Consider the following 23,944-nt stretch of genomic DNA (forward strand, 5'->3'; position numbering starts at 1 on the left):
AACATCATCACCTGGGCCTCCCAAAACATTACACTTCTTGTTGGTTCTGGTTATTGCCTCTGTTGTATTCTCAGTGACTTTTTCACGCACCTCTGCTTGTGGAATAGCCTTCTCTCTAGTCATCCAAGCCCTTGCTACTTTTTTTGTTTGTTTGTTTGTTTTTAAAGATTTATTTATTTATACAAGAACTGGGGTACAGAGATGTGGGAGGGCGAGAGAATTCAGAGTGGGGAGCAGAGCAGGCAGACCACTGAGAACACTGCTGAGGGGAGCAGCAGACGAGACAGGAGAGGTCTGCCCCGCCATGTGGGAATCTCCTTGGCTGGCCGGGAATCAAACCCATGCTGCAGAGGCTGTGTGGACAGCTTCACAGCGCTGCGCTCAATCAGCTGCGCCACTGGGGAGCCCCCTTTGCTACTTTTGAAGATCTACCTCAAATCCATTCTTTTCCCTAACTTCCCCTCCTTGGAGACTAACTCAGCCACCCAGTTTTTAGCAAGTTTCTTTGTGTTCCTCTAACACAGCCAGATCTGATTTCTCCTGCAGCTGAGCTTCCGTAGCACTAACCTAGAGTACCCCTCATCTGAAGCTCTTTGTAGGAAGAGTTGGACTGAGGTTCTGGAGGCCAGTCACTCTGTTAGGGCTCTTTTCCCTGGTGAAAAAACTGGTGAGGAATTACACTGCTAGGTACTTTCACCAGGGGCAGCAAACAGTGACAGATGGGTTGGCATGACAAGGAGACCAATGTCTCATGTGGTTTGGTATTTAGAATGTGCATAGTAAAGCATCTACACAGAGATAGAGGCATTGCTTTGGTCACTATGAAAGCAGAAACTGAATCATGCTACTTAAAAAAATATCACCACTGCATATAAAGTTGGAGAGGATAAATTAATCAACATTTCAGTTCCAAGCTTCCACTGTGATTTTACATCATGCTTTCCCCCAAAGCTTCCACACAACAGTCATAGCTGAGGCTAAAATGGCAGCAGATAAGCTCATAAGCAGAATAGCCTGCCCATCCATCAGTCAAATAATGAATCAATATCCTTCCAACAGTAAGCTGGAGATGTAATTTCATGAGCTACTTCTGAGGAGGGTCATAGAGTATAGGCAGTAAGGTCACCGGCCCTCAAGACAGGCTCTGCCTGCTCACAAGCTGTGTGACTTTGGACAAGTTACTTAACAATTCTGTGCTTCAGGTTCTTCATCTCTAAGATGGGGTTAATTACAGTATTTCAACCTCAAAGGTTGTGGTAACAATTAAATGTGACACACTTAGAAATACGTCATTAGCTTTGCTATTGTTTGCAGAAGTGAAATCACTGTTTTATTCTAAAAAGTGCAGATAATCAGGAAAGAGGAAACTAACTGGTGCTCTGTGCAAGAGGGAAGAAAAACAAGCTCACCCAATGGGTTTTCAACGACGCTAAAACTATGGGCATCAGTGCACACATTTCCCACATCCCAGTCATAAAGATAAGCAGGATGCTTGCATGATGCCTGTGATTCAGGCTAGAGATGACAGAGTCACTCTTTAATTAACCTGCTGCTACCAGTGATCCCAAATAAACTATTCATCTTCAAACCAGATGAGCTTCTCACACTTACTAAAATGAATCTAAAGTAATTGCAGCTAGTTTGGGGGGGTTGAGAGAGGTTTCAGTTTAATGTGATCATATAACTCCATTTCTGATAGGATTTATGCACCATCCCACACTTCACTGATGTCAACAAACAGCAGAAAAATAACCTACAACTGAAAAAAAGCAAAGTTATAAATAACTTCAATTGCCCTTATTCTCTTAACTGAGCAAATTATCTCCATAATGATGTTGGACAATGGCTATGTCTGAATTTACAAACAGATACCTGCTGTGATCATTTGTGCAAAATAAGAAACTGTCTCACCTAAAACACCTTCTGCAACCAAGACCATGCTAGCAGTTTCTCTTTAATGCTGGCACGGCTTTCCAAAATACCCACTGTCTATTGTCTCCTCCCTGGCCCTGAGACTTGGGAAGGTCAAACTTGTTCTGGTTTAATCAACCTCTCCTCTTTTTGTTATTACTGATTTCTTTCTACAACTGTATCTGGCAAGATTAGAATAGAACTCAAAGCAGATTGAAGTATATACACATCTTAGCGTAAATTATTTCATTTCACAGGGGTTTCTTGTAGGGCACTTTAAATGGTATGTATCTTACTAGGTCTATTTCCAGAGACAAGTAAAAAGAACTGTGTGACTTTCAATTAAGTGACAAGGTCTCCATATTCCCATTGTCTCACTTTCCTTGTATATTCACAATCAAGGCAGCATTCCAAGGGCTCAGGTTGGGTACTTTCTGCCCCAACACAATCTTGATTTTGCAATTTCGAGCTGGTTTAGCTGAAACATGGCCCTGAGGTCAGTGGGTTTATAGCAATGACCAAGTCACTTTGTGAAGCAGGGACTGATCTCGGCATCATAGTGCACACAAGAGGAGTGCAGCCCAATTAAGGGACACAAACCTCCCTCTCAGGACTTGCATGTACCTAGTAGCATGGTTTCTCTACGGCTACAATAAGGGGGCAGTTATAGAGTCCTCAGACACATTCACTACTGACAAGCTGAAAAAATTCACACTAAGCTGATGGCTTCCCCCTCTAGTAGAAAGTTCCCTCTGATATCTTCATGTCTGTCTGTCTGCCTTGGTCTCTAGCTATCTTCCACTCCTGCCTTCTTCCCTCCAGGTATGTCCTTCTTTATCGCTTCTCTGTCTCTCTGTCTCTTTCACTCTGTTTATTTTTCCTGTGTCTTTTTCTCTCTATTCTGTCTGTGAGTCTCTGCTTCTCTCATGGTTATTCAGTTACTGAATAATGTACTGTACTTTCATGGACCTGAGCTACACTCTTGATTTCATGTTTTTTTTTTCCTCTATAAAAAAAAATGTATGCAGGGAGCCTCCCCGGTGGCGCAGCGGTTGAGCACTGGGTTGCGAAGCTGCCCACAGCCTCTGCAGTGCCGGTTTGATCCCTGGCCACCGGGTGAGTGTCCCACATGTTGCGCAGACCTCTCCTGCCACCCACTGCTCCCCTCAGCAGTGTATTTCGTCACTCTGCCTGCTCTGCTCTCCCCTCTGGCTCTGGTCAATTCTCTCACCCTCCCGCACTTCTGACTGTACCCAGTGCTTGTATAAATAAACAAATCTTTAAAAAAAAACTTTATAAAAAAATGTATGCATATACACACAAATATACACATGCATATAAACACATAGACATATATAACACATTTCATAATTGCATTGGTAAAGAGGCAAATATTCAGGGTGAATTCACTATTATATAGCTATTATATTCCATTTTTTATCCTGATTTTAAAAAAGTTTCCATTAAAATACCTTCATGGACCCCTAAATTTATTGTGGGGTTGAGCCATTATGCCCTATGGTGGATCAGAATCCTTCTCTCCCTCTTTTACACACACATGCACACACACACACACACACCCCTTCCCAGCCAGGACACTGGTCCTGTCATCCCAGCTAGAAAAGTACAGATGAGGTTGTCTAATATTATTGTGTGTGTGTATTTGTGCACATTCTATTATTCCTCACAGGTTTAGTTTTGATGTTATGCTGGAGACCGAAGTTAAGATCTTAGTTAAGATCTAAACCTCTGGTTAGAGTTTCAGTGTGTTCCCAGCCCCTTTAGGTCTGGACTCCCACACCACTAGGTCTCATCCACAAAACCTCTTTGAGATGAAGCTGAGGCCCTGAGAAGGAAAAGGGGCTCCTCCCCTTGCCTTGTTTTGTTTTGTTTCCTGCCTCTTTCACCAGAAGGTTGGCTGGGTGAAGACAGTGGGAGGTGTGACCATCAAGTCCCTACCCACAAACACATACTGACCCCATGTGCAACACAACTTCCCCTCATCATCATCTCTCTGAGATGATGCATCTCACACATAAAGCTTAACTTGCCTGCTCGATGACTAGCAGGAAAATGGTACATGGTGTGAATTTGGATTTGGTCAGACACTTTGCCTTTGAAGACTAGAAAAACCTTACAGGGAAATTCTTAATAATTATCTGCCTCCAATCCCAACCACCATCCCCACTTTATACCCAAGAGATAGTCTTCAGGTGTGATATTTGGTTCTTTAGCTTGTTTCTATAATAGTCCTAATTAAAAAGATCACCTCCCCACTATCCCTAAGCTTTTTGTTAACTCCCTGGGAAATAGAATAAAATGAAATTGATTTTCTTCTTTATCAGCAAAGCTTATAAATTGAAAGCACAAATCCCAGGAAGCTCACACATTAAATTTATTTTAATGCTACTAATTGAACCAAAAATACCCCCTTTTGATTAAGTTTTGACAAACAAGCAAATTTCAATCATTTTATATTCTGTTTTTACATTAGAATGGAAAATACATCCCACATGTTCTTTAAAACAGATTTCTCATGTTTGAAAGGATTTATTCACCATTTCTGGTACCAAACCCTTCCTTTTTGCTATGTTTTGCTTACAGTGATGTACTCTTTATATGCTTTTGGTTGCTAGTAGGTTTTCCTCTGATCCTCTGTGCTACATACACAAATTTCCCTTCCAATTTTTTTTCTGATCTCATGTAAGATCAGAAAATTCTTATCAGGGGCCTCCCGGTGGTGCAGCAGTTGAGCGCTGGGCTGCGAAGCTGCCCGCAGCCTCTGCAGCGCCAGTTCGATCCCTGGCCACCGGGCGAGGGTCCCACATGGCATGCAGACCTCTCCTGCCACACCCACTGCTCCCCTCAGCAGTGTACATCATTCTGCCTGTTCTGCTCCCCACTCTGGCTCTGGTGAATTCTCTCACCCTCCCACACTTCTGACTGTACCCAGTGCTTGTATAAATAAATAAATAAATCTTAAAAAATAAGAAAAATAAAATTCCTTAAAAAAAAAAAAAGAAAATTCTTATCAGATCAGATCATTCTTATCTATGACTATAAGAAAAAATTAAAATAATAAATCTAATACTGGTAATACCTTACAGTATAAGTTTCTGTCCTTCCACTATCCTATGCCTATCCAACTCAGTTCTCTGGCATTTCTATTGGTTTGAACCAATCACAAAATTCTCATTGTCCACAAGCAAGGACAGAGAAAGGATAAATGACAGATCAGGTTTCTAATCACATCTATGAAGGTTCCCATATGTGTGGTCATAAGAAGTTCTTAAGGTACACTCAACATGTGAAATTTCCAAACAATTTGAATCCCAACTTGAAGAAAAGATTCCACCTATTTATTAGGTCAGTAGCAACACACTCATTCAGAGAGGATTGCCTTGGGTGGCACAAACAAAAGAAATTGCAATAGAAACATGAAGACTGATGTCTGTATTTCTATTTCCCTCCTTCCCCTCACCTTAATAAAGAAAGTTGAGAAACATAAGTGGAGCTTTGTTGCCCAGGAAAAGAACCTGATCATTTAAAATCATAACCCAACTTAAGGCAGAAGATCAAAAAGGATGCAACATGGAGAAGGGACAAGGGACAATTAGCCAGCCAGGGCAGATTTTTGTTTGATTCTTGATTCCTAGGAGATACATTTGTTCTTGAAGTCTCACGCCTTCCCCTAAGTTGATGGGACACTGAATGGACCTCATGTCCCTGCTCAGGCACACCCAACACTTTCAGGGAGCTCTAGATCAGACTGCCTGAATCTTTGTGTTTGTTTCAGTAACAAGGCTCCTTTATCATATGTAAAGACAGAAAAATAGAAATAATTATGAATTCAGTAATGGAGTAGTACATCAAAATGCAATGTAGTTTCCCCTTCTAGAGGAAAAACAAATGTTCTGTGCTCTGTAACATTAGCAAATAATAATATCATAGGAAAAAACAAAGCCATAGCTCAGTGGTCTTGCCTTGTGTCCCAGGGTGTTCTGTGGGACCATGTCCTAGGGTGTTCTGAGGCACTGGGGAGGTTCAGGGGTCACTGGGGAGACTCAGGGAGGGAAGTGATACTTCTATGAGCTCCCTCCAGGAAACTATTACAAAAATAATTCTAATGCTTTAAAACATTTAGTTTCAGTATACAGACAATTCCTCTGGTTCAAGAAAAATAAATCTTTTCCCTGAGAAATAGGAATCTGTGCCATTTTAAAAGAATTTTTCAGATGATATTGCAGCACTGTTGAGAGTGTTAAAAACCAGAACTAAATACACCATTATCAAGTATTGGCATATATTTAGTATAGAGTTTTGGTTAATATTAAAAATGATATTATAGTTTCAAGTGTTTTGACATGGGAAAAATGTTCATAAGAAACTTGAAGGATTTAAAATAGATAACAAAAGATGAAATATGGTATAAACTCATTTTATTAGTTTAACTCATTTCCCATGTATTTATATCATGTATGAAATTTTATACATAATACAAATACATAAATACATGGTCACATATACATATTCATATGTGACTATGTATTTGTATTATATGTATCATATAGTATATGTCAATATGTATATGTGTCCATAAGCCTCTCTCATCCCTTCCATTCCTCCCTCCCTCCTGAAATTCATCAGGAAAGTCTAAAACAACCAGTCTGTCAAGGCAGGACAAAAGGATGGAAAGGAATTAAACAAAGGAAGGAAAATCCTTCAGCAGGTGGAGAAAAACACGTATGATATAATTCGTGTCTCCCTTCACAAGGTGATTATATTTCTAATCACTCCAGGGCATGGATTTTGGAATCAAAAAGACTTAGATGCATCCTGCCTTCTCCATTAATCTCTTCCTACCTTTTCCATTTTTGTCTGAAGATATTTCTGTTGCTCTGCTCTCATCTCAACAAGTGAGCTAACACAGGTACAAATTCATACCACAGCACCTGACACCTAGTAGGTCCCTTCCTCCCTTTCATTACTGTCAATAGTGCCTACAACCATGTTAATGGCCTTAAGCAATGCATCTCAGCCTCCTGAATTAACATTTTCCTTGAAAACTCCTAAATAGGCAGTAGAACTGTGTAACAAAGTGAGGTTTGGGACCTTCCCAAGGACCAAACATTTGAAAATGCGAACAAGATGCTGAATAAATCCAAACCACAGCCAGTTTGTAGTCATTATTCTCTGGACCTAGTTCCAGAGTTCTCGTTAAACAGAGGGCGCTGCCTGTTGGCCAGGCTTCCCTCTCCAACACTTATTCCAGTGATGTTGGCCCTATTTGAATTCCCATCTGTGTCGTCTGTGCGAGGAGCACAGGCAACTGCCGGCAGAGCCTGCAAGCACCCCCACAGGCTGCAGTCTTCTGGCCGCCTGACGACTGGAAAGCAGCCGCCCTCACACTGGAGCCAAATGAGAATGTGTTTCACGGCATTCATTCACCCCTTCACTACATTAACACAGAAAATAAACTCATAATTAAGAGTGCTTTTGCATCATGTTGTTTTTTCCTAAGGTCTCTAAGGAAGAAAAACTGCAAACTCAAGAAAAAAATCTATATTAATTTCTAGGCACTATCTCAAGGTAATATCTTCAACTAAAAGGAAGAAAAAAGCTCATATTAAGGTGTCTTCACAGGGCCTCCCCTGGTGGCACAGGCAGTTGAGTGCTGTGCTGTGAAGCTGTCCACAGCCTCTGCAGCACCAGTTCGATCCCAGTCGGCCCGCGAGAATCCCACATGGCACAGCAGACCTCTCCTGTCTCGCCTGCTGCTCCCCTCAGCAGTTTATTTCATCAGTCTACCTGTTCTGTTCCCTGCTCTGTCTCTGGTGAATTCTCTCACCCTCCTGCGCATCCAGCCTGTACCCCGGTTCTTGAATGAACGAATGAATGAATGAATAAATAAATAAATAAATAAGGTGCCTTCACACAAATATCAGTTATCCAGGAGACTTTAAGTTGTTAATCTTTCTGTGCTCTAGCTTCTCTATCTATAAAACGGGGTTATAACAGTAAGCATTCAAGATTATTAGACTGTTAAATGATCTTTGTGCATGGCACAAAGAAAGCATTAGATAAGTATATATGTATTTATCAAAAAGTTATCACTGGATCCAAGGAACAGACTAGGGTGGGGAGAAGAAAGGCAATATTTAGTGAGCACCTACTTTGCTAAGTGATTTCAGGTATTATCACATTTGTTTCTCTGGCCAACTTGGAAGTAGGGATTACTGATCTCTTTCTACAGAATAGAAACACTCAAATAGAATAAAATGACTTGCCCAAATATACACAGCTAGCAAGTGACTGAGCTGAGATTTGAACAGAAGTCAATCTAAATCTATTTTTTTGTAGCACACCATGCATATCAAATTCATAATGAGAAAGCAGCTACCACTTATTTCATTCTCAAGTCCATGCCCATTATATCACTTAATTCTTACAAGAATTCTCCCTTTGTAAGAATTAGCACAGAGGTACAGCCCCTTTCACTGCCCTCCAGGCATCAAATTCACTTTTGTCTCTACAGATATCAATAGTGAAAGTGAGTGCAGTAGTGGGAAATATGGTCTGTGGGTTCTCACCCATGTGCTCACACTTGACTCAAGCTCAGGGCATAACAATAGCAGGTTTTGTTTACAAAGGGGTGATTGAGAAAGAGAAGAATGTTTCAAAGGCCACAAAGGCTGACTGGCCTACCCCATAGCATCCAGGGTCCAGTAGTCCAAACCAGAATCTGTTCTTGCAAGATGGTGTCCCTGTGCCGAGAGCCCGGAACTGGTGGAGAGCGAGGCTCCTGCTAACCTGTGGCAGGTGGAGATGGTCACTGGCGATGCTGCTGCAATCTGAAGCTGGGCTGGTCAGTGTCAGGCGCCCAACCTGACAGCTCTCACATCCAGTGCCAGGGGACATGGTACCGGTATGTACAGCTCTTTAGAGATGCTGCACATAGGCCGGTGGCACTCCCGAAGAATGCAGCGTAAGCGAGAGTCTCATAGGTTGGGTGCGGTGGGGGGGGGGGGTGTCAGTGTAGAATGTCTTCCTTGGGCAATCCTCTGCATGGGCCCCTCCCTGGTGCTGCTCTCAAGTGGAGGCAAGCCTCTTGCTTATATCCGCCTTCAGGTCCCCCGCCTCGCCTCTCAAATATGATTGGTCCATTTTCCAAACCAACTTTTTCCAATACTTAATTGGTGCAAGTGCAATTGAGCCTCATTGGAGCCCATAGAAGCTCAAGCTTGAGTGGTTTTTAAAACCAGCTTGGGATTCAAAACCCAATCCCCAGTAGTGAGTCAGACCTGCCCTGTGTTGTCTGTCTCCAGAGCTAGACAAGTAAGCTTTGCTGTATCTGAATGACCCTGGCTAGATTTAAGACCCTCGTGTCTTCAAAACTGCTGTGGTTTTTTGTTTGTTTTTGATTGCTTTTCTTTTCCTTCTAAACTCCAAACCCGGATATGCGGGGTCGACATTTAACCCAGCTGCTCTGGGGTAGCCCAGGCTGATGTAGCTCAGCTGGGTCCCCAGTGCCTTGGGAGAAACAAGGGCTGCTCTTACACAAGCAAGGCAAGGTCCTCACCCCAGACCAAAAGAGTTACAAATTTAGGTTTGAAAATGGCATGCTGGGCCTCCCTAGTGGCGCAGGGGTTAAGACGCAACGTACGACACCATTGCAGCCACTGCAGCAGGAGTTCCATCCCGCCCTGCCAGGAAGCAACCCACATGGCGCAGCAGACATCTCCTGTCTCGCCCGCTGCTCCCCTCAGCAGTGTTTCATTAGATCTGCCTGTTCTGCTCCCCACTCTGTCTCTGGTGAGTCCTCTCACCCCCCACACCTCTGGTCTGTACCCCGGTTCTTGTATGCATAAATAAATAAATCTTTAAAAAAAGAAAGAAAGAAAATGGCATGTTATGTGTTCACTTGCCACAAATAATAAATGCTGAAAGGAACATTATGAGAAATATAACCTGTGTTCCCAAAATGGAAAGAATGTAGTCGTTCTAGGATGAAAACGTACATTTAAAAGTAGTAGTCTCGGGCCTCCCCGGTGGCACAGAGGTTGAACGCGGGGTTGCGAAGCTGCCAGCAGCCTCTGCGGTGCCGGTTCGATCCCCGGCTGCTCCCCGGCCACCAGAGGAGGGTCCCACATGGCGCGCAGACCTCTCCTGCCGCCCGCTGCTCCCCTCAGCAGTGTGCTTCGTCAGTCTGCCTGCTCTGCTCCCTGCTCTGGCTCTGGTGAATTCTCTCACCCTCCCGCGCTTCTGACTGTACCCAGTGCTTGTGTAAATAATAAATAAATCTTTAGAAAAAAAAAAAGTAGCAGTTTCCAGTGTTTCTCTACTCCATCAGCAAAATTATTTTAGTAATATATCTCCAATTTACTCACACAAAAAGTAGACATATACAACTGATGAAATAAGTATAAGCAGGAGTTCTGAAAATAGTTCCTACGTTCTACTTAGACATCACTGACTCAAAAGGATGAGATAAAAGAAAGGAAAGAAGGAGAAACAGAGGACAGGAGATAGATGAGGGAGAGGAAGGGGAGTGGAGGGGGCGGGAGAGAAAGAAAAGGACTAAAGACAGATGGAAAGGAGCAAAGGAGAAGGGAAAGGACAAAGCAAGAAAGAAAAAAGAAGACAGAAAAAATTGTACTCATTTTCTTAAAAGATTTATGGTTCAGAAAACATTTAGAACATCTTCAGTTGAATAAACTGAACCTCCACTTTGTTTCTGAAATCACATTTATAGATAGGATCTCTATTTAAAATTTTGGAAGCTTTCTTCTTTGTTCTTCATATTTCCTTTTTGTGGGCCTCCCCTGGTGGCGCAGCGGTTGATCGCTGGGTTGCGAGGCTGCCCGCAGCCTCTGCAGCACCAGTTCGGTCCCCGGCCACCAGCGAGAGTCCCACAAAAAAAAAAAAAAAAAAATCCTTTTTGGATTCTGAGGAGACCCAAATGAGGTTCCTGAGGTCAATGTCCCTGGTGCAGGAGTTACAGTTGTGCCCTGACTCTGAAAGTGGGGGGTCTCATGAGGCAATGGCTGCCGTGGATTCCACTTATTGGAAGGCACTGGCAACATTTCCCCAGCACTGCCGCGGAACGCAGACTCTCAGGGCCGTCCTCACATCATTACGACCACTGACAAGCCATCAACAACACTAGTACCTCTTCCCCATAAAAGGTTCCTCCTTTTCATTCCCTCTGTAACAACATCCCCCCAAAGCTCCACAGGCTGGCTGGAGAGTGGAGGATGATTGATAACCACTGTGTCTGCCAGCAGAGGCTCTACCCATGAGGATCACAGATGGCGAAATGACTTGTGGTACTTTCCTCACCAAAGACTGGACACAGGCAGCCAGGCCAGATCCAGCACAGAATACTTTCAGTCGAACCCACAGAGGAGACTTTTCAGTCATAAGCTTTTACTTGAGTTGTTATCAGAGTTTTCCATCACTGACTGCTAAAGAAAATATTAAAAGGTTCCACACAGACTTCTGCTTTACAATTTTAGTTTTCCAGCAGGGCTACGTGCATCAAAATGCAGTCTAGGGAAGCATGCTGGTGATGTCTGCTATCTGCTTGCTCAGGTGTGCAAAACCTCTTCCCTAGGGGCCAGCTGGCCTCCTCAGCCAGCAACAGTGACAAGAAGAATAGGATAAAGTGCTATCAAACCTCAGGTGACTTGGGGGAGGTGGCGTGCCACATAATTGGGCTGTAGAATGAATTATCTATTCTGGTCACTGTATTCAATGCTTAGAAATTCTGAATGTTTGTTTATTTGTTTTTTGTTTGTTTGCCTAAGGGAAAGCACAGTGTGATGAATAAAACCATTTTCAAGTGAAATCCACCTAATTTTAAATGCTAGCTCTGCCAAAAACATATTAGCTGTGTGACTTTGAGCAAGTAACTTGGCCTCTTTAAACCTTGATTTCCTTGTCATAGAAATAGAAGAAATAACTTCTACCTCGAAAAATGGTATAGAAAGACTATATAGGAGTGATGGGCAAATTTACTAAAATTCCTAGTAAATTCTATTGTCCTTGCTTTATTTTTCCTTCCTGTTCCTTTCAAACAGGTAGGCAAAACTCTCATTCTTAGTCTCATGGATTTGAGTTAGTTACATGTAAATACAAAAGTCCATTGAAAAAAGAATGCCCAACAATAGTTAGAAAATGTGATATTGAAAGATACCACTTATAATAGCAAGTAAAGCCAAGATCTAAATTAAGAGAGATCTGGTTATATAAAACTGTAAATGAATTCAATGTTATAAAATTACAAAAATGTTCACTGTCCCCTAAATTTGTACCTTAAATATAATTCAATAAAAATACTGGAAATTTCTAAGCCAATTATAAACTTTATGCAGCAGAGAAAATGACTAAGAATAACCAAGACATTCCTAAAGAATGAGGTACAGCAGGTGGGGAGGTGCGATGAGACTTGCCTAATCAGATTTAAAGCTGATTATAAATGTATAAAAGTTAGTGACAGTGCAGTAGTGACCCAAAGACAGACCAACAGCACATATCAGAGAGCCCAGAAATACATCGACACAATATGGAAACATGATAGATAACATATGACATTGCAGATCATTGAGAAAAGATAAATGGTGCTGAGACAATTAATAGTTGTATGCAAAAATAAACGGAATAGGACTCCTCCTTCATGTCATGTCAATTAAAGATAATTAAAGACAGATATATATATATATATACACCTATATATGTCTATGTGTATGTGTGTGTGCATGCATTTATAATGAAGTTGGAGAAAGAAAAATTTGTATAAAATACCAAATGACAAATCATAAGGAATAGTTTGATAGATTTAACCATTCTAATTTAAAATATATATGTGTGTATATATATATATATATTTTTAAAGATTTATTTATTTATTTATACAAGCACTAGGTACAGTCAGAAGCATGGGAGGATGAGAGAATTCACCAGAGCCCGAGTGGGGTACAGAACAGGCAGAGTGACGAAACACACTGCTGAGGGGAGCAGCAGGCGCAGCAGGAGAGGTCTGCACACCATGTGGGACCCTTGCTGGCGGCCGGGGATTGAACCACTGCCACAGAGGCTGCTGGCAGCTCCACAGCCCAGCACTCCACCGCTGCGCCACCAGGGAGGCCCTATATATATTTTTTTAAAGTAAATACACAAGTTACAAATTGGGGAAGATGTTGCAATTTAAAAAAACTGACACTGGATTAATAAGAATGTCTACAATTAGAAGAGAAAAACAATGCAAAAGTAAAATGGTAAAGGACATGAACAGATATTTTATTTTTAAAAAGTAAATAAAAATGCCAATAAACAAATATATTCTCAAACTAATTTGTCAAAAAATTTGAAACACAAAATACAATTTTCTTAGACCTATTTAGCCACTATTTAAAATTCTCACAAGACCAAGTGTTAGAAAAGATATGGATCAATAGTTTATACTCTACTTATTGAAAAAGTTTATGCTATTTTAGAAAATAATTTTCCTTATCCAGTAATATTAAAAAGTATGCATGATCTTATTTAGCAATGCCATTCTAAAATATACATGTGCATTTGGGAACCCTTTCCACCCAGGCACCAGAACACACAAGAGATGTTGAATATCATTCATGATAGTCCCAAACTGAAACCAAACTGATTTTTTATCAGCAGCAGACAGATGAATGAACAATGGTTTAATTACATGATGGAATGCTCTAGCATAGTGAAAACAAATAAATGGATTCATCTATCAACATGGGCAAATCTCATGAGTCATGTGAAATGAAAAAAGCAAGTTGCAGAGGAACATACAAAGATGACATATTCATATAAAAATCAAAATCATACAACATGAGACAATATATTGTTTAGGAATATACAGATGGGGGTAAAGCCATATAAAATAGCAAGATAGTAATAAACGCAAAGAAACCTTCCCTCTACAGTGAATGTGGGAGGCATAGCTAGAGAAGACTACATGAGAGTGCCAACAGAAGTTGTTACTCTCTTTTTTAAGGTTCATAAAAGCTGCAAGGGTTTGCATTATATTAAACTTCACATAAATTACATGTTGCCTATATTCCATCTATATTTAAAACTTTTCAAAATCATTTTAATGGACTTGTGGATGACAATGAAGTCCAATAAAATGTTAAGAGAGGGTTAATAGGAGTTATGAGAAAGATTCTTCATATTTTGAGGAGTTACCAAAAGCCAGCTACTTGGCTCTCCTTCTGGAAGATATGATAATGCAAACATAAAGACTAGAATCATGATAGTCATTTTACTTCCACAAAGGGATAGATCTTGGAATCAATCTCTTATCTGTATCAAATATTTTTAAAGATTTATTTATGCATACAAGAACTGGGGTTTAGTCCAGCAGTGTTGGGGGGCCGGTGAGAGGATTCAGAGACAGAGTAGGGAACAGAAAAGGCACATCTACTGAAATACACTGCTGAGGGGAGCAGAAGACAAAACAGGAGAGGTCTGCTGCACCATGTGGGTTAGCTCCCTGGCCGGGGATCAAACTCATGCCACAGTGGCTGATGATAGCTTGATAGCACTGAGACTTTAACCCCTGTGCCACCAGAGAGGCCCAACTCTATAACAAACAGAGTTGATCATAACATTCACCTCAAGCCAGCACCACGGATGACTCTGTTATACTGCTGAATCCTGTAGCATATACTTACTTACTTAGGCCATCCAGATACATCAGTTAGTCAGTTATCCCCTTGTTGTTTAAAATAAATAAGTATTGGAGGGAAATTTTTTCTAAAATACTAGGAAACTGTCAAATGAGAAGAAAATAAAGTAGGAGCACCTAATGCTAGACAGATACAAGAAGGGGAAGGAAAAAGACTTTTGGGATAGAGGGAAAGAGCAAGAGGAAGGGAAAAAAAGCTCTATCACCTCCCACTCTACCATCCCCAGCAATGGAGACATGAGCATTGTCCTGGAAAGACCTCAGGGTGGTGCCTCAGCACTCTTAGAGACAAAGCGGTAAGCAAGCAAATGTAGACAAATGAGCAATGACCAGAATTTGGGCACAGCACTAACAGGTGGGGACAGAGGTCCAAGAAAGGTCACCCACACATGACAGGAGCATTAAAATCAGAAGAAAATGTACTGTATATTTATAATAGCCAAGATATAGAAACAACCTAAATGCCCCAAAACAGATGAATGGATCAAGAAGATGTGGTATATATACACAATGGAATACTACTCAGGGATCAAAAAAGATAAACTCAGGCCATTTGCAGCAACCTGGATGGAGTAGAAAGGATTATGCTACATGAAATAAAGTCAGAAAGAAAAAGATAAATATCAGATGGTTTTACTTATATGAGAAATATAGAGAAACCAAATAAAGTCAGGAAAAAAGACAAAACCTGCAAGCTGACCATAGATCTGAGGCCTCCAGCAGGGGAGGGGGAAAAAGAGGGGTTAAAACAGGGGAGGGAAGAGCACAAGGGACTATGGTGATGGGTCATGGGTGCTGTGCTAGTAGGAGAACTACAGGGACTACAACAGAGGGGAGAAATCAAATATCCCCAAATTAACAAAGATATAAGAAAATGCATTAATTAATCACAAAAGTAAAAATAACATACATTGTTTCTTGCACATCTAAGTTTATAGACCAAGATTCAATTCTGCTACTCTGGCAAAGCCCCAATAGAAGTAGGCTTCCCAAAGTAGGCTTTAGTAACACTAATGTCCTGTGAACAAATGTTTCATGTTGATTTAGGTTCAGAAAATGGTATACGTCACAACCTGCACCTTAGGATATTAAAGTCCCACAAGTCTTTCCCTAAATGCCTCTGAGCAATGAATTCTTCCAGGGAACTATCAACCAAAAGCTGACAAACTGGAACTGTACTCAATTTTGGAAATGATCTCCATATGGCAGAGGTGAGCCTCTCCGCCCGCAGGGATACCATACCACCACCTTCTCCCTATACAAAGCAGAACTCAAGGCTTTATCTACTACAATCTTGGAGAGTGACATTTTTCCATCTCCCAGGGAAGCAATGGCCTTCTGCCAGGTTTGAATTCACCACAAGATAAAGTTTGACATTCACTGAATTTGAGTGCTTCTGCTGTCACAGTAACAAACTGTTGGTGCAAGTTTCTACTAGTAACTGTTAAATCACACCAGTTTGTCAAGAAAATAGTAAGAGAGCATTCTGGAAAAGCATGCCCCTTCCACTCCCATCCCCTAAAAATGCCTGTGTTTGCATTTACTGTATCCCTCGAAGATTAGAAATCAGACAGAGAGGACATTTTTAAAATAGTATCAGAATAATATCAGAATTTAATAAGTTCAGACTATAGAACTGCTGACATTTTTTATTGATTGGAGAAGTTTGGGCCACAGAAATAGCTTTAACTCATGTTGCACTCAAGGTTCTTGAATTGCTTACTTGTGGATTCCTGATGTGGAGGGATGAGTAATGGAAGAAATGCTGATCAGAGATAAGGTGGAGCAGAGTGAAATGCCTGAATTACTGGAGGTTCAGAGAGGTTGGGGGTAAACTCATGGAAGACTGCCCCATGCTTGCTCCAGGGCACTGTGTTGCTAAAATAGTTAGAGACATATTTCACAGCCAGGTTTTCCAAATTCACTTTGCACAAGAGGTATGTTTTTTGAAGACTGTATGTAATTCTTTCTGACCTTTTTTATGGTATATATGTGATCAATTATTTGCCCTATTGTGTACTATAAAATCTACAATTTATTCAAAATAAAGGCGGTGGATAAATTAGAATCTTTATAAAAACTTAAAAAATTGTGTATGAGTTGGAATAAGCTGAGTCTACTATTAAGTTGGCGAATAGGGTGGAAACTTGCTTATGCACTCACAGACATACATACACACACACACATACACATACATAATATATGCGTAGCTTAAATGAGTTTTTCATCATCGAGGGGTGACAAATGAAATAAAACTTTTTCAAACTATGAATACACTGCACAAAGATGAAAAAGGAAAACACTGGCATATTGACTATGACTGACTTTGGATGTTGTGATTATGACTTTTAGTTTTATGTAAGCTCCAAAGTTGATAAATGGGACTCTTAACTCCACACCATATAACATGTTCCCACTGAATGAAGCAGCGAAGTGTGACTGGCTTTGGAAATGGCTGGGGATTTTTAACACCAGATCTCCATAGTACATAAAGCACAAGAGTGGTTTCAGGACTATGTAGGTAGGGAGGTAAACTTCTAGAAAACTTTCTCCACTGCTGAGTGTATCAATATTTAATGATACAGCTTAAGAGTGGATTTTTAGATTGTTTCATTTATTCCCTATAATAAATATCATTTTTCCCTTCTATAAATAAAGTTCTGCTCAAATTCTATCTTTTTCTTTCTTAGGATGCAGTCCCAAAAGTAAAATTAACTCATCTATGAATATTAATATCTTAAGGCTCTTAAAGCAATGTACATTACCTTCCAGACTGATATACCAGGAAATATTTATACCAGGCATGCACAAATAGGTCTGCCTTCATTTGTTAGCTTAAGCATCACACATTTTATTTAACTTTCACTCATCTGACAAACAGATATTGGTGTCTTAGTTTAGCTTTCATCTTCTTTGATGACTATGAAGGTTATACCTTTCTCTGTACATTTCATTGCCATTTCTATTTCTTCTGTGAACTGAGTTTTTTCTCACAACTCTATTATCTAGAGGGTTTTCCTTCAAAACATATAAACATTCAATATTAAGACTATTATCCATGTCAAATAATTATTGTGAATATTTTTCTATTTAATTTTATATGTGATAAATGTTATCTGCTTTGTCCTTTTTCCCCTTTGCACTTTAACCTTCAAAATGCTCTCTATACAAAAATCAAATAAATATTTACAAAATTGCCTTAGAATTTTTATGAATTTTTTCAACCATGGAGATTTTTATTTCTATGGTATGAGGTAAAAATACAATTTGATGATGATTCCCCAGATATCTAATTTTCTCAGCATTCTTTCCTTGGCAATACTTCTATATCAGATATATTAAATGATTTGATGTAACAGGATGTATTTCTTTTATAATAGAAAAATGCTTTAATTTTTAAATTTATAAATGCAGTAAACACCTTGTCACAGGATGAACTTCCAGTGAAGTTTTATACACGTTTTTCTTTCTTTCTTTCTTTCTTTCTTTCTTTCTTTATTTATAGAGGCATGTTTTATTTATTTATTTGTTTGTTTGTTTTGTTTATACAAGCACTGGGTACAGTCAGAAGCGCGGGAGGGTGAGAGAATTCACCAGAGCCAGAGCGGGGAGCAGAGCAGGCAGAAGGACCGAAGTACACTGCTGAGGGGAGCAGCGGGCGGCAGGAGAGGCCTGCCCGCCATGTGGGACCCTCCTCTGGTGGCCGGGGAGCAGCCGGGGATCGAACCGGCGCTGCGGAGGCCACGGGCAGCTTCGCAACCCAGCGCTCAACTGCTGCGCCACCGGGGAGGCCCTATACACGTTTTCAAAAGGTCACTCCTCCACTACCACCACCACCACAACCCCTTTTGTCTGTTATGTAAATACTGATCCACCAATCAAATTGTCCAAAGTAAAATAAAACTCTCTGTTCCCAATTTATACAAGTCTTCTCTGTAATTCCCCTCACTCTAGTGACCACAAAAATTAGTGAGGATGGCTGAGTTACTCTTCTGTCCTCAATGCTAACAGTCCCTGGGGCACAAACATGGCCTGGTCAGTGCTAAGGGCATCAGGGATACTTGGCAAGTTTAAGATGACACAATGATAGAGATAAAGGGAACAGTAAAACAGATGCATCATGTTGTTCCAGTAGGGAAAGGAAGAACATTCTATAGTGCTGTCACTCACTCAAAGAGTGGCAATAGGACGAAAAGCTATTTATGTTCAAGTGTGAATATGCAAGAACACTGGACTACAGTCAAGGAAGCCTGAGGCTTGGATCCTGGTTCTGCTTCTAATGACCTTGAACAACTCAATGAACTTCCTAAGACCTTGGATTTCTTATCTGTAAAATCTAGGGGCTTGTCTAATAGAAAACAGTTTGGAAGGTCACAGGTCAATTGTGCAGGTACATTTAGTTTGGCTTACACTGGTTTTTAATTTGTGTGTTTGTAAGTGTACACATTTAGTTTTGCTGTGATAAAGCAACACATAAATTTTTAATATTTAAAATTGAGTATCATCTTTCTCTTCCAGTTAACCAAAAAAACTTTTCTTAAACAAACAGGAACAAATTTATAATAGAGAATGTCAATTTCAAATGAGATCCTACAAATTCTGCTGATTCTTCAGGGAATAGAAAGGCTCAACATGTCACTAGGACAGAATTTTATTTTGAAGTATCCTCTCAAACTCCAACGATGTCCATTCAACATCACAAATAAACAGGCCAAAGGATAATCCAGTGATTAAAATGCCCACTTAACCCCTTAAACTCTCAAACTCATCCTTTTCTGACTTCTATGATCCCATTTTTTACAGATTTTTTTTTTCTTTTAAATAAACAAGAAAAAATAGAGGCATCTTAGTTAATGCTAACTGTCCAATTCTCAGCAGGATCTAGCAAGCTAAGATTTTTCTTTTTTCCCACAGAGCATTGTGGTGCTGATTCCATAAAGTTTTTGTGGAAATGGGAAGGGATAAAAATGAATTTGGGATACAAAGGGGTAGAGATTCTTTTCCCATTGTATTCTGTCCAAGGTATATCTCCAAAAAAATAAATTAAAAGCTACGGTACAAAGGAGAGAAAAGAGTTCTCAAAAACAAGGAGATTGAGCACAGATGAGGGAAAAAAAAAAAAAAAAAAAGAGTGCAACTTGCTCTTGGGAACCAGAAAAAAATGATCAGTGTTCCATTAGTCACCGTCTCCTTCCTTTCCCTCATCCCTCACACTCATAAACCTCATCTTCTTTACCTGCATCATCATCCTCTCCTTTATCAATCTCTTCCAATCTTTCATCACTATCATCTTCTCTTCATCATTCATGCCAGGAACCACAAAATAAGGCACAACATCTGTTTCTAAAATCTCCTTTTGCTGTGCAGCTACTTTATCTCACTCAAGTTCCCAACCTCAAAAGAGGTATAAATGGTCCCAAAATCCTCTCCCAACTTTATAAATTGATCCAATCCAATTTGAAAAATCCATGCTAATTCTACTTTCAAAATACGCAAGAATCTGACCATTTCTCACCACTTCCACTGCAACCACTGGGCTCCAGGCCTAGGGCATCTCTCATCGGGATGATTGCAATGGCTTCCAAATGCCCCTCCACCCAAGCTTTTCTGCAGTCTTTTCCCAGCAGGAGTAGCCTTTTTAAAGCATAACTTCACAACTCAAATGTCATCCAACTAGGGACACATACTCTGACCATCCATCCAGTTTTAAATAACAATCCTTTTTCCCATGTTTTTGATCACCCACCTCCATTTTCCTTGTAGAACTGTCCCCGTGTCACCTACTACGGAGTGGACTTCTATGTGTGGGTTTGTTCTATTTTTGTCTATTTTGCTCCACTAGAGAAGGTCACTGAGATATCTTTGCTCTCTTAGTGGGTGCTAGTGGTTTAGTGGGTGCTAGTTCTACAGTGCCTAGAATACAGGCAGGCACAGGGGGACTACTCAATAAAAATTGTGAAAAACTGAATTTATGAATAATCTCTGTCTTTCTCTCCCAACCCCTTTCCCACAAACGCAAATTCTTCTAGTTCCAACGAGTAACATTGACTTACATTATTTCAAAATAGACAGGAGCCCTCTTCTAACCTCTCCTGTCACAGCAAACTGCTTTACACCCACTCTGCAGCCTACAAAATTCTCAGCAAGGAAGTCACTTGCCAAATCAACGAGGGTTGGGGAGACTTCTATGTTTGATAAGCAGGTTAGTGCTTTATTAAAGTCAGCCCACAAAGACATGAGTTCAAATATGTGGGAGACTTCTTTTCCACAGCCATCAAGTAAGGAATCAATATGAGGATCAATTTATAAAACAAACAAGGCAGCCAGGCCCAAAAAGCAGCCTCCGTCGCGCTCATATGAGATAGGTCAAGGGTACATGGTATCATCCATGTTCTGTGAGCCCATCATCCCTCGGGGCACCTCCAGGTTTGTTTGCTGAATTCAAACACGCTGACAATAAGATCTTATGTTTCTCAAGAGTAATACATTCTATTTCATAGACTAGAAAAGGTCAACCCCCCAAAAAACTGAGCTGCCTGCAACAGCTTTAGGATAAATCTCTTTCAAGTGTGGACTGAATGAGGACACGAGTTTCCGACTAAGGTGACCACATTCTTTGAAACAGACCAGCGTCTCTGTACCAGGAGCTCTTGCCTTCCCATCTCACCTTCCCCTCCCCACCTTTCATTTCCTCAGGGTGTAGCTAAGTCTTCTCAGACACTTTTTGATTTAGCAAACCAACATAATTCGAAATAAGAATTAAAGATGGGAGGAATCATTCTAAGGTAGACAACCTATTATGTCCAGCAAATGCACTCCCTCGGTAAAGACCTCCTCAGCAAGATATCTCGACACACTCACAGGAAATAATGGGTGTATAATCTCAAAGTGAGTTGAATCATTTTAATTTTAAGAAATACTTGTTTTTTTTTCCCCTTGCAGTCTGAGTTGAAGGTCAGAGAAATTTCTCAGAAATCAGGGGAGGGCAGATAATAAATGTCCCCAAATTCCTTATCTGAAAGAATAAAACCTCAGAGTGATTCTAACGTTAGGGAGCATGGCTGTGACTCTGAAGGGATGCTAAAGAACTCAGTCCCCTGGGTTTCAGGCACATACACTGTACATTTGGGGTCACTTCTAAGTCACAGCACTCTTAGGCAACTAGAGTCTGGGAGAGAGGTCAGGTTCGTTAGGAAGGTTCTGGGTTGTAGAAATGTATTCATAGTAGGTGCCATAATTCAGTTTATTTGCAGATCTAAGCAACTAGATTTCCTATTTTCTGTTCTTTTCAGAATCTTTCAAGATCTTTTGCTGATCAGCAAACAGCACTTGGCAAGTGACCAAATATGCATGGCCTTACTAAGAGAGCCATGGCAGGATGGTCAATCCCATTACAATTGGTTAGACTGTGACATGAAACTGTAAAGCTGTCAGTACAAACCAGTGGTGCACTGGTTCACCATGGCAGCCAAAAATTTAGGGGTAGGGGTGGGCTGAGGGGGCAACATGGAATATATACAGTATTGTGTGCACACACACATTAATTGCCTATGTTCAAAAACCATGGTCATTTACTTAACACTGGTTTTCTGATTTCTCGTAGAAGTTTTTTCAAATAATTGGCAGCAATGGGCACTCATTCCAGTGTGGCCAGCAGTGCCTGGAGGTGTGCCGAAGCAGCTCATGCCCTCTTCCCTAGGCTGCATCATTCCATCACCTAACTGAAGGTTGCAAACACCTATGCTCTTGTTACAGGGCAGGGAGAGGGGTGCCCCAGACCCCACAAACCTGCCTGCTCTAAATAGGTTCTGCCATCTGCCTCATCAACACAAAACGAATGAAACTTTAGCAGGAAGGAACTTTAATACAATTAGTAAACAATACAGGAAAGGCAAAGAATATAGTTTCTAAATCAAGCACCCAAAGTTACCCGTCCCCTCGTGGGTAAAAGTCCACGCAAGCAGGATTGGCCCAGAGCAAGGCCCAAAAGCCTGCCATAAGTCTAAAGCACATTTCAGTGGGGACCCACAGAAAAGGATCAGAAACAACCAGACAAGTCTGGGAGGAAAAGAGCAAAATCAAAATCAAGATAAAAGCTGCCATTGTTATCCTCTCCATGAGTCTCACCCACATCTGTGTCAACCAGTCAGTCCACGACCAAAAGGCAAGCACGGTTTCTTCATATGTCTCTTGGCTCCAAGTGCCTCCTCCAAGTCCCCTTCTGGCTCTTCATCCTGCTTCCATTCTTCTCAGTCTCTTCTGCAGTCTCCTCTCCTCAGCTCCACCCTCCTCTGGGTGGGGCAGGGAACCCGGAACCTCCCCCTTTCCTAGGGACCACCCTGTGACAAGAGGATTCACCAGAGACCGAGTGGGGAGCAGAATAGGCAGATTCACTGAAATACACTGCAGAAGAGAGCAGTGGGCAAGATAGCAGAGGTCTGCTGTGCCACGTGGGCAGCTCCCTGGCTGGTCTGGGGTCAAACTCCTGCTGCAGAGGCTACAGATAGCTTCACAGTGCCGTGCTTAACCCCTTGGGCCACCAGGGAGCCCCGAGAGATAACACTGTTTATAAGCTAATGGGTATGGAGAAGGCACCTTGGGTGGGACAGGAAAAACCTGGAACCTCCCCCTTTCCTGGGGACTACCCTGTTACACTTTGACCTCTGATTTAGCCCACAAAGGGTTATTTATACTCCTAATCCCTGAAAGGACTGAGGCTTAGAAAAGAGAGACAGCAAGGCAAAAGTGGGAGGGAGGAGGAAAAACAATGTAATGAAGGCAGGAATGGAGTCACGACCTACAGTGTCCACCACACAGTTCTACACACCTAGCCAGGGATGGGTTGCTTATCACAGCTGTCCTAGCTTAGAGCCTGACACCAAACTAAGTCAAATTCTCCCTTTGGTGAAATTCAATCTTTCTATAGGAGTAGCATGAAATCCCAGGAGGCAATTAAACATGAGAGAGAAATACAGGCCACATAAAGAGCCAAAATGTGTGGTCTTAGTGATGAAGAGATTGGGGTGGTCCCTGGTGGGAGAGGGGTCTGACAAAGCAGCCCTGGGTTGGTTCTCAGGAGATGACTGTATCATGCTTTTGGCAGAGGGAGCGTTGGTTGGACTAATGGAAAACACAGTGAGGAAAAACAACAGGAGCCGAGGGAGTCACATTCATTCAGCTGTAAGGCACTGTCCAGCAGCTCTACTTTACTTCCTGAAGTATTTTCCATTTTAGGTTGTTGTCAACTATGGGAAACACAAAATCTAGTTAAAAATGAAATGCCTTTAAGAGTTTAGTACATAAGTACCTCAGCTTTGA

At 41.1% G+C, this 23,944-nt stretch overlaps 1 protein-coding gene across 4 annotated transcripts in view; it reads right to left on the bottom strand.

Moving 5' to 3' along the window:
• The window catches only part of ST6GALNAC3 (ST6 N-acetylgalactosaminide alpha-2,6-sialyltransferase 3), a 526,429-nt gene that overhangs the window by 329,757 nt on the left and 172,728 nt on the right, over nt 1-23,944 (bottom strand). The window contains exon 1 of one of the 4 annotated variants that reach the window (XM_054691818.1): nt 22,754-22,775. The exons of the other annotated variants lie outside the window; for them this stretch is intronic. Coding sequence (XP_054547793.1) covers nt 22,754-22,759 — 6 coding nt within the window. The 5' untranslated portion in view covers nt 22,760-22,775. Of the gene's footprint in view, nt 1-22,753; nt 22,776-23,944 lie in introns of those variants that run through there. 4 annotated transcript variants of the gene reach the window in all.

This window comes from Talpa occidentalis, unplaced genomic scaffold (genome assembly GCF_014898055.3).
Source record: "Talpa occidentalis isolate TD23 unplaced genomic scaffold, MPIMG_talOcc4v2.1 talOcc4.9, whole genome shotgun sequence".
Lineage (NCBI taxonomy): Eukaryota > Metazoa > Chordata > Mammalia > Eulipotyphla > Talpidae > Talpa > Talpa occidentalis.